The sequence below is a fragment of the Clarias gariepinus genome, chromosome 16, assembly GCF_024256425.1.
Source record: "Clarias gariepinus isolate MV-2021 ecotype Netherlands chromosome 16, CGAR_prim_01v2, whole genome shotgun sequence".
NCBI classification, from domain to species: Eukaryota; Metazoa; Chordata; class Actinopteri; order Siluriformes; family Clariidae; genus Clarias; species Clarias gariepinus.
In genome coordinates, this window is record NC_071115.1 from 15,126,262 (window position 1) to 15,138,557 (window position 12,296).

Below are 12,296 nucleotides of genomic sequence, written 5' to 3' on the forward strand. Positions count from 1 at the left end.
ATTTTTATTGTCCTTTTTTTTTGAGTTGTGACGTCATTCAAATATTCTGGTAATGGTAAAATTTTAAGTTTTATTAAATAAACCAATAATAATAGCTAAAATAAATCATAATCTTTTGATGATAAATGGAATTTGAATGCAGAACTGTTGTATAAAAGCAGTATCACATTTAAGGTTGTGCTATTGTGCTGATATTCAGTACAACAGCATTTCCTCTTGTGTGATATTGTTTAATTATTAATTTAATGTAATAAAATAAAACATAAAAAAGCAATAATTCTACATTTCATTGAACATCACACAGCCCTAGATCACAGAATAATGTATTTATACAATAATGCATGTATTGTGGTCTGATTGTCTCCAGCCCGAACCCGCATAACAAGTCCTCCTCAGGACCAGAGTGTCATCAAAGGCACGAAAGCCACTATGACCTGTGGTGTGACCCACGACTCCAGTGTCACTGTCAGGTAACACCAGTGTCTTTCTGTTCACACACTAATATCTATATTTTAAACTCAACACAAGCCACTCAGTTTATCTGCCTGACATCTTGGATCCTTTCCCTTCTTCTCTTTTATCACTTCATCTCTGATTAATCGTGATTCACTCAATGTTGGCAGTTCTTTATTACACTGGCTCTCATGAAACGTTGATTTAGCCGTCACCTGCAGATTGATTTGATCAAGAAAAACAGATGAATATGTAAACAGAGAAATAACTTAGAGTCAGACTTTAATTAAGCACAAGACACAGGAGATTAAACAGAGGGACCAATGCAGCTGCGGTGTGTGTGCGTGTGTGTGTGTGTGTGTGTGAGAGAGAGAGAGAGAGAGAGAGAGAGAGAGAGAGCATGCAGTTGCATGCCCATATGTTTCAGGTGTATCTTTGTGATATGTGCGTGTGCGCCTGTGGATCCCTGGGGACATAGCAATTGGGTTCATAATTAGTTTGTTCACAATTAATCACAAATAATTATGATGATTAAAATATAGCGTGTTGCACCCTTAGTTTGTTATTTGAATAAAATTTTTTTGATTGTGTTCACTATGTATCCACCACAAGTCTCCCAAGTTTATATATTTTTTACAATATAAAAATTTTTAATGTTTGAGATACTGAATTTGGGGTTTTCATTATAATAATTAAAATAAAAAAAAGAAATACTTGAAATAAATCAGTCTGTGTGTAACGAATCTATATAACACACTATATACCTTTTTGAATTGAATTACTGGAATAATCAACTTTTCCTAATATTTTAACTTAAGATCTGGTATGTATCTATCTATCTATTTATTCATCCATCCATCCATCCATCCATCCATCCATCTATATATATGGAATTATATATATTCCATATACTCCATGGATTGCATTCTTTTGTGTTCTTCAGGCACATGTGGGAGAAAGGAGGCCTAGCCATTGATGTGAATTCAAGCCCTCGGTTACGGCTTGACCCCAACGGCACCCTGCACATTGCCCAGACCTGGTCTGGAGACATCGGCACCTACACCTGCAGAGTAACCTCCGTAGGCGGCAACGACTCCCGCAGCGCTCACCTCAGAGTCAGGTCCTCTTCATCCTTTCTCTCTTTTGTTGTTTGAATGTTCAGATTGCTTGTAACATCTTCTGCAATATATGCTTCTTCGCATCACGGATTTTCTATAATCAATGTCTCTAACTCGCTAAGTAAACAATTTGACAGAATATCTTTCCTCTATCTGTTCGAGTAAATATTGAAACTGTACGTAATTGGACTCTGGGAGAGTGTCACAAACTGAGAGCTGTGTTTAATTCCATTTGTCTCCACTGTTTGCCCCCCTTGCAGGCAGCTCCCACACGCTCCAGAGAATCCAATTGCTACATACAGTTCCACAGAGAAGCGCTCAATCAACCTCACATGGGCACAGGCTTTCGATGGCAACAGCCCTCTCATCCGTTACATTCTGGAGGTGTCGGAAAACAGTGAGTGAACAAGAGCAAATTTCCTGCTGCAGTGTGTGGCTCTCTTGCTTGTACTTGTGTAGTATAGTAAGTAAAGGTGACTGGACAATACATACATGGCAGCAGGGCTTTGTCTGGGTTTTTTTTTGAGTGTTGGGAAAGTCATCTTTTGAATTCAGGTTTATTTATTCATACACTTGCTTACTATAGATCTAAATTTTATAAAAAAAAAAGAGTTTTGCAATAAAATTTTATAAAAATGTCTGCTGTATCCAGGTTTCATTTTCTATTGAAGTTAGAAAGTGAGACTTTGGCATAAACTGTTTTTAGCAAGTGCAAATTCACAGGCGATCCACAAATACAAATATACACAAATACAAGCAGTGTGTCACCACTTCAGAAAGCTCTTGATAAAGAAGCATGAGTAACAGAAGAGGATCCAAAGATCAGGTCCTATCAGGCTAGAGTAGGAAAAACAACTAAATGTTATATGTCAGGAATTGAACACATTATTAGGTATGAAAGCAACACACAGTGCTATCAGAGTGCAAGCACAGGCTCCAGCAAATCTAGCTATGACAGCATAGTAAAAAGGAAGAGCCAGGACTTAACATGGGTGTGAAAACACCCTGGGATATTCGGGTCTCACAACTCCTCCGTAATCAAACCTGATAATTGCATAAAAGGGGGTTGACAGCATCAAAACATCCCACTTTTTTTTTTTTTTTTTTACATTTGGTATGCATGTAAATCCACCAAATCTGCACCACTACTTAGGATGAGCTATTTAATAAAATGCCTGAGTAAATCAATTGAATTCTACATAGAATTAAAGATGAGATTTATTAGCCCATTGTATTAATTGCTCTAAGATCTACTACAGTTAAATTATTCTATATACAGTGGAACCTTGAATGACGAGCATAATTGGTTCAAGAAGCGAGCTCATATTCCAAAACACTCAGAAACCAAATTGAATATTCCTATAAGAAATAATAGAAACTCAAATTATTGACAGCGCAGAAAAATAAACACATAAAAATAATTTACACAAAATATTAAGTAAAAATACAACAACAACAAAAAAATAACCAGCACTTTACCATTACAACAAGAAGCGCATTCTTGATGCATAATACTCGGGACTTGTTTATTTTCCAAGTCAAAATTTATTAAAAATCTTTTCTGCCAAACAGGATTACTTGAGAAAGCCAGTGGCATGTCAAGGAAAAACTCCATGAGAAAGCATGAGCCTCGAGACTGGAAAGATGATATATAGTAAAAGAGTCTGCACCTTTTGATCAATCGAGACTTGGCTTATCATAATAGACGAAATGTTTGCTCAGGGACTAAGTAAGATAATTATCACTGCTTTATCGGTCATTTATATTATTTTATAAATCAATAAACAACAAATGGCAGGTTTTTGGATAAAATAAGTATTATAATGGTTAAATTGTCAAATTTCTGGTGCTAGGAAGATTTTTTTTTATTTATTTTGGTAGTTGGAGAATTTGAATCTTGTTTATGCATGTACTGGAACACGTTACAGCAGTGCAACTTAAAAGTGTCAGTAAATGAGCTGTTTTTGTTGCTTTCAGTAATGACGTTATACATTGGCCTAACAATGTTTCCGAAATGGAAAAAAAAAAGCCATCCAAGGTTTCTACACGAATATTAAACACTAAAATCAAGATTCATGCTAAGGTCTTTGACTGCTGTACATGGTGTAACTGAAAGGTCATCAAGAGCTTTTACATAATCAGAACGCTATTAGCTCCCAGCAGAGGCATTTCTTTCTAGTAGACATTACACAGGACCTGTGTTCTGTGTTCTTTATTAGTGGGGTGTCTAGGACATGGTGTGTCTGAAATTTACAGCGGTGTGTGATCAGCATAAGCGAACAACAAGAACATAATAACTGTTATCACAAGGATAGTATTAAGAATACCCCTAGCACTGTGTGGGACACCAGCTTTTACTGTTGTAAGCACAGAGATGTCAGCATTAATGCTTACAAATGAACAGAGCTCTGTGCCAATAAGGCCTTCTTAAAGGTGTGTACAGTATCAGTGTGTAAATTAGTTAGGATGTTACTTTAAAAAAAAAAAAAGCACCAATAAAAAGCAGTGTTTTTATGCATGTATATATATAAATATTTAATGAGAAAGCCAGTGACATGTCAAGGAAAAACTCCATGAGAAAGCATGAGCCTTGAGACTGAAAAGATGCAGCGGCTAACATTTGCATGCAGTGTGTATAAAGTATAATGACTTTTATTAATGCAATACAATTTCCAGATTCTTCGTTTGCTTGTTTGTTCAAGGTTATAGATTCAGTAGCATGAATACCTCTGTGTAAATACATTCACACTTGGTTACATAGCTATTTGCAATTGTTTGCCTCTTTTTTTATATATATATTTCCAAGGCATTTTGTTAGTTCTTTATGAAATATACAACACCTTAGGAACTGCGCTGTAAATAGATGCCGGGTGAAGTCACTGATAATACTGACTATGTTTAACTAAAAGTAGACCATGTGCTTCACTTCATTTTCAAACCAGCTTCTGTACATTTAAACGGTGTGCATTGTTTTCCTTAAGTGCTCATTTAGATGTAGATAAACAACACGAGTTACCATCTGGTCAGTACTTTCCATTCTGTAACGCATGTGACTGTGGTGAAAGGTATGAAAAAAAACAAGAATGTAGCATTTGCTAAAGTTTCAGACACACAAGAAATAACAATGCTGTTCCGTCTGTTCCTCCTGCTGTGTAACTGATTATTTGCTTTCTGTCTGGGTCAGATGCTCCATGGACTGTGCTCTTGGCTAACATAGAGCCAGAGGCAACTAGTGTGATGGTGGGAGGCCTCATTCCTGCACGATCCTACCAGTTCCGACTGTGTGCTGTCAACGATGTGGGCAAAGGCCAGTTCAGCAGGGAGACAGCAAGGTGAGTAGATGTCATTCCAGTGATGCTGCGAGGTACATTAAATGCCTAGGCTTTTCAAACCTTTTAAAATTACTTAAGAATTTATGCCAGGAGTCAGGAGAAGGAATGGATTTCAGAGATTTATTAGAATTCACACAATGCATAATGTAGAGGGGAAGAAAAATCACCATGCAAACAAGAGCAACAGCATTCACTGCAACTACAGTAAGTACAAAAACTAAATGTGTCATAGTGCATCTGCATGGAAATAGTTTCACTAAGTAATGAGGTATACTTTTATAATGTACAAATGTTGTCATTTTGATCATGGCGGTAGCTGGTAGAAGGGGTGAGTCAGAGGAGCATTTTAAGAGAAGTTAAGTGTTGTTGTTTTCATATTGTGTCTTTTTAAGAGCTTTAGAGAGTGTGTTTCACTAGAGCACTAGTGCATAACAAGAAAATGAAAAAACGGAGGGAAAAAAACAGGGCTGCATTTCGAACATAGCCATTTAGTTAAAAAACGGAGGACGGTGATGAAAGAATGAGAAAGCTTTCATGTTGCAGGCTTGGTATACGGCCAGTGGATGTGCCTTATCCAGCTGTAATAGCATGGCATTTTCTTACCAGGATGTTCAGGCATTCACATAAATTTATCTGCTTTTGACTGAGCTGTATGGATCTGAGTGAGGATCTGAGTATACTGGAGCTTGCAGAAGAAAGAGGCAGTCACTCCTTCAAATACACTGGTCTCAAGTGAATAGTGTTGACATTTACACGATCATACAAAGATGCACACACACAGTGCTGTTTTACTGTTTTTCCTTTTTGTATTATTTTTGAAAACAGCAGCAATGACAAAAATGTCAGCAACTACAACCATAACCATAACAACAATGGCTAGGGACAGGATAAAAGACTTACATGTACTGATTGATGAGGGATAGAGAGATGGAGTGTATAAAAAGGGAGACTACACAAAGACTTTTATGTGAGTGTATGTCTGTGCATTAGAACCAGGATTTATAGCCAGTCATTTTCAGATACATAGACAAAAATAAAAAGTTTCATAAAATATTTTGGGAAATTTGTGTTCTGGTCGGTGTTTTCTGTACCTCGAAAGTAATATGTGTTCAATTAAATGACTTCTGCTTTCAGAGTTCAATCACGCATGCATAGCAAGGCCTCAAAACCAATAGATAGATAGATAGATAGATAGATAGATAGATAGATAGATAGATAGATAGATAGATAGATAGATAGATAGATAGATAGATAGATAGATAGATAGATAGATAGATAGATAGATAGATAGATAGATAGATAGATCCTGTCTTTTAATTATATGTGTTTTTATGTAAATAACAAAACCAAAGTCATCTGATCATACTAGGTCTCAGTATTACGCAAATGCAACCTCAGACAAATAACAACATTAAATGCCATTATTTAATTTAAGGAAAATAAAACCAAAAAGAAATCACATGTGGGCAATACTAAGTAACCCCTTCCTGCTTCCACAGGACTTAAGAGAGTAAGTTGCAGCCACGTGCGGCTAATCATCAGTTCTTGATTAATTAACGATCAGCTGGTGTGCAGATCCCTATAAAAGCAGACGTTTCAGTGGTTTGGAGCATTTAGGTGTGTGTTAACACAATTCCAAAGGGAAATACATAAGCAGTGGTCTTAGAGAAGCAATTGTTGCTTCACATCAATCTGAAAAGGGTTATAAAACCATGGAGTTCAACATTCTACAGTAAGAAAAATTATTAACAAGTGAAAAGCATTAAAGACAGTTGTCAGTATTAACAAAAGTAGATGGCCCAGACATTCACATCCAAGGTGACCATATAATACTTGATATACACACAAAAAAATGCAAGAGTTACATCTCAGGCCTACAGGTCTCACAGAGCATTTTAAATATTAAAGTCCATGTCAGCTGTCTGAAAAGAACATGGAAGCACAACTGAGGTTTGCTAAACTGCATCTGAACTTTTGTAACAATGTCCTATGGACAGATGAGATCAAGGTGGAGTTGTTTGCCCCCTAATGCCCAGCGCCATGTTTGGTGAAATCCAAACAGCATTTCAGAAGAAACACCACAAACCCACTGTCAAGCACGGCTGTGTAGAGGTGATGATTTGGACTTGTTTTGCAGCTACAGAACAGGGGCATCTTGCAGTCGATAAAGTTGACCATGAACTCTTCTGGATATCAGAGTATTTTAAAGGCAAATATGAGGCCATCTGACAGCTAAAACTTGGTCAAATTGGGTCATGCAACAGAACAATGATCCGAAGCACACCAGCAAATCTATATCAGAATAGCTGAAAAATAAAAGAATTAAGGAAAGTCCTGACCTCAACTTAACTAAAATGCTGTGACAGGACCTTAAGAGAGGTGTGCATAAGCCAATCCCAAAAAAAACTCAATGAAGTGAAGCAATGTTTTAGAGAAGAATGGACGAAAAGTCTTCCACAATGATGTGAGAGACTGATAAAATCATACAGGAAATTATTACAAGTTCAAGTTATTGCTGCTAAAGGTGGATCTGGAAGCTATTGAATCATGGGGGCAATTAATATTGCCCACTTTGTTAATTACAAAATGGACCCAGTTAAAAAAACAACAACAAAAAAAACACGTTATTTGATGTTCCTCTCTAATTCTGAGACCCGCAACAATCAGATGTTTTTTTTAATACAGATTTAAAAGAGGGAGCATTAACTTTTTAATTTGACTGTACATACCAGACATACATACTTATTTTACTGATCCCGAAGGAGTAAAAGATAATACAAAACAGGCTTGTAGCTGTGACTGCATCTTGTAGAGCAAATGGATTTTCTAGAATCACTCTCTAGAGCAGCTCTGTGATAGGAGCCTACCACTGAACATCCTCTTTTATTGGGCAAAAGCTCCATACAGTGGGTGGGTGGTGATGGACATAACGCACAGCATTTTGTTTAAGGTCCTCTTTTTGAGCACAAACACTAGCAAGTCCAGCTTTAAGCCAATCACAGACTCAGCTCTCCTAACAACCTTGTGTGGCATTACTGCTTTTGAGGTTCTCCTCCCACCACACCAGAGCATAGCAAAGTATACTGGCCACTAATGACTGGTAAAACATCTGCAGGAGCTTAACAGATGTTAAAATATCCCAGAGTTATTCCATGGCAGTGCTGAAAGAGCACTGGACTACACCATCCATTATTTCCTGTTGGTCACATGACTGTAATCACATACACCGCATTTGTCCCTGATACGTTTGTCTAGTTAAGTTCCAGTTTTCATATTTGTCTTTATCTGTTGTGTTAACTGTGCAGTTGGATTTCCAGTGTTCGTGTTCATATTAATCATGTTTACTGTTCATTTTTGTGTGTTTTTGTTTGTACAAATCATGCTGCTTACTGAAAAAGCACCTGCATTCTGTGTGCCTTTAATTCTCGAGAAATTAACTACAGACAGTGTCCAATGCTAATTATGTGAGTAAATCCCATGTTGATAAACTAGTCAATTATCCTTTTTTTTTTTTTTGATTGCAAATAAAAATGACTGACTATGAAGATCAGTTGCACTACTATAAAATGTTCGTAATTGTCTCTTATTTTTTTATCCCCAAAAAGGACAATTGCTTAAGTTAATAAAAAAACCTTGCAAACTGCAAGCCACTGACTACACTCATGTACTTTTAATAAACTCAGTGAGCCGTGTAAGCCGACTCTAAAATAAAGAAATATTGACATAATGTATTGAACTTATGCCATCAAATCTGAATATGGCCCTGAGGTCTTTAGTCATTCTTTTATTTTCTGTGCTAATGCAGTCTTCCTAATGCACATCACACTTCATGTTTCCTGTGGTTATAAGGGCAATAAAGAAAAAACTGCACTGGAAAAAAAAATGTAAAAGGATATAAAGCAATTTGATGTTGTATAAAATATGTTCTATTATAAAGAAGGTATGAAGTTGATGACTGAGGTCCAGATTAGATTAAATTCAGTGCCTGCATTTCTGCTGGAAATTGATATCTTTTTTATTGTAAGTAAGGTTTTTTTTTTTTGTTTTTTTTTTGCAGATTTCTTGTTCTTTTTGCGGTTTGGATTTGTTGATAGATGATGTGTCTCCTGATCAGTAGGGTGGCAGGGAATGGAAGCCCAGAAGAAGATATAATGCAGCAGTGACTCCTTGCCCAGAATGTTTAATAGGTATGCAGTTCCAGAGAGCATATAAATAGTTATAGGGTGTGTAAATCCAATTGTACAAAATGAACTCCTGGGTTGGTACAAGATTTGCTTGCAGCTTGTCAGGGAGGTTGATTAGGTCTGATAGTGATAGAAAAAAATGAATTAATTTCTTTTACATTTCTTAAGGGTTTGCGAGTTGTTCTATAAGCTCTTTAAGGTCTGTAGTGGTCTTCCATGTAACTTTAGACCTCATGTAAAACTAATCCAGTTTGTCTGGCAATCTGTCTGCAGTACCAGACAGTTTTTGTGCATAGGAGTGGCACAACATACACAGTCAAAAACCTGGAAGACAGTTTTATTAGTTTCCCACTGACAAAAGGAAAGGGACTTGTGGTTACCAGCCATCCAGCAGGGAGATAAAACTAGGCGCTTATGTAGTTCCCATTTTATCCCTGGTAGCCAGAGTTGTAGTAAAGTCATTTATGCACCTCCTAAATTTGTAAAATATCATTTACCTATCTGTGTCTGATGTTTACCACACCTGATCAGCCATAACGTAGCTAAAGTTATTCCTAGAACAGCCTCTCAACAGCTTACTGTAGGTCAATCCCAAATCAAACCGTAGTGTATTCTATATTGTGCTGCTTAATCAGCAAAAACCAATATAAAACTGTGCTGTGAATATTTTTTATATTATTATAGGGCTAGCCAGGTAGCAGTGTGATTTATAGTTCTTTGACTGGTGGCTCATGGTTAAAAATTTGGCATGTTGCCTTTCATTGTTTTAAACTTTGTATAGTGATTGATTTTATAAACTTCATGGACAGCTAAATTATTTTTTTATGCTATTGTTTAACAATGAATTTCAGCTTCATGTTATTTTCCCCAAGAAATATATGGTGATTATAGAAAAGAATCAACTCCCTTCAGAATCAGTCACATTCTGTTGCTTTGCAGCCTTTTGGTTTCATGCAGCTATATTTGCAACTTTTTAACATTCAAGTGAAAAATATAACACTAACATGTCGGAGATATATAGAAAAAATTAAAAACAATCATTGATTATGGAAAAGGATCACTTTCTAAAATTTTAAAACTTGTAAGCTACATCAGGTGAAGCTGATCACCTTCAGAATAATTGAAGTTGTGTTAAATCTGATGGACTACAACTGGACCATGTGGTTCAAGACTAGGCTCTGACTAGGACATGCAAGGACATTAACCTTTTTCTTCTTCAACCACTGTGTATCAGTTTTGCTGAGTGATTTGGGTCATTGCCATATTGGAAGGTAAACCTTTCTCCCATTGACCACTTTTTGGCTACAACAGTATTTTGCCCCATGCATTTTCCATCCGTCCATGTGGTTTCCAAGTTGTGTGGCCTTTTTTTTTTCTTCCTACAAGCCTCTCATACAAGCCACATTTGTAAAAAATGTCACATGTCACACTGACCATGTCGAATTCACACAATGACCACTCTTTGTCATAAATCCCTGCAACTGTTTTAGAGCTGCTGTAGGCCTCTTGGTCGCTTCTTTGACCAAGTTTTCTCCTGACGCTTTCATCCAAATTGGTGCGACATCCTGATCCAGAGAGGTTCTTTGTTGTACCAAATACAGTATCTTCAACTTCTTAATGATAAACTGCACAGTGCTTTCTGATAAAGCTTTGAATTTTGTCTATTTCTATCCCAGAGATCTTTTGACAGTGCCTTGCCAACCATAGTTGATTGTTTGCTTCAGTTGTACTACAGTACTAGGGATTGAAATGCTTCAGCTTTTCATCCTGATCTCAGTATGTGATTAGCTTCACCTAATTGAGTTTACCAGTCATTTTTTTAGAATAAGAGTGATCCTTTTTCAAATTGCTGATTCTGTTTTTATTTTTATTTTTTTCATTTTTATGCTACAGTATGTTCGTGTTATATCTTTCCCTTGGATGTTAAAAGTTGCATAAAACACGAAATAAATGTTCTGTAAATTGAACACAAATATCCATAAGACATGTTCTTTAAGATTCTAATTATATTCAACTCGCATTTGTTCTGTTTTTAATGATTAATCTCTGTTTCCTCAAAGCTTAATTATGTAGAATTTTTTCAAATCTGAAGACAGCAGAAATAGCAGAGTGACAAGTGAATAGCAAGGAAGGGAGAAAAATAGGAAACCTGATGTGTTTAATAATAGAATGTAAACTTTGATTTACATTCTGCTTGAACAGTGTTTACATTTTTACTAAATTATAGTTTAATATTAAATCGTACCTGACAAGATAGCTGTGCAAATCACCATATGCTTAAACTGCCAGAGCACTGTCCTTGAGAGTGTTGTAAAGAACAGCTGGAGCTTGATAAAAATCAGTAATATCCAGGGACTGGAGTTTCTTAACCTGCACCGTTATCTGGTCTTTCGTCATGTGGTGAGTAAAATCCGTGAGAGTAAATTTAGCCAGCGATTCATCCTTATTTGGCTTGGCGGGTTTATCTGTAGCAGCCATGATTGCTGGGAAAGAAAATGGTGAATGTTTTGATTGTGGATCATGTGACTGCAAGAGCGCTATAATTCCTTTTTTATTTAAATACATAACAAGAGATCTAGTGTTTTTGTTGATCAGAAATCAGAAATGTTCCTTTCTGGAGTGAGAGTGGTGAATTTGTGTTTCATGGGATTTCCAACATGCTGTCAAATATGTGAGATTGTTACGTCTCTCTGGATAAGGGCATCTGCTAAATGCCATAAATGTTAAGCGTGGAGATCGATGATAAATGGGCTAATGGATGAAAAGTCTGAGGACTTCTTTTCTCTGATCTCTAAAAGAGCTCTCTGACTGGCTGAGATTAATTCAGTTGATTAGATGTTAAGGTTGTTAAATTGTTTTAAGTAAACAGTAAGCAGAGATTCATTTTTTTTTTTATTTGGCTCGCTGTATAAGTATGTTGAGTAACTTTTTGAATCATTATACATAACGAATTGGCACCTACTGTAGGTACTGTATCGTGATATCATATCGGCTGGTCCCTGGTGATTCCCATCACAAATAATCAGGTAGATTTGTTTGTCTGTGGTATCCCATAACTGATTTACAAGATGTTAATGATAATACTGATAATAATTGCCTGGCTAATAAAAAAGCATGAGAATTCTTTTATATTTGGGTGTTTTAATCTTTAAACACCATTACAACTTTAGTCAATTATTCACTGACTTATTATTTGTCTGACTGCTAAT

General features: G+C 36.3%; 1 protein-coding gene across 3 annotated transcripts in view; it reads left to right on the forward strand.

The window, feature by feature from the left end:
* Positions 1-12,296, forward strand: part of sdk2a (sidekick cell adhesion molecule 2a) — a 191,424-nt gene that overhangs the window by 126,955 nt on the left and 52,173 nt on the right. For all 3 annotated transcript variants that reach the window (XM_053514940.1, XM_053514941.1, XM_053514942.1), the window contains exons 12-15: positions 368-470; positions 1,397-1,573; positions 1,832-1,968; positions 4,756-4,903. In XM_053514940.1, coding sequence (XP_053370915.1) covers positions 368-470; positions 1,397-1,573; positions 1,832-1,968; positions 4,756-4,903 — 565 coding nt within the window. The remainder of the gene's footprint in view (positions 1-367; positions 471-1,396; positions 1,574-1,831; positions 1,969-4,755; positions 4,904-12,296) is intronic.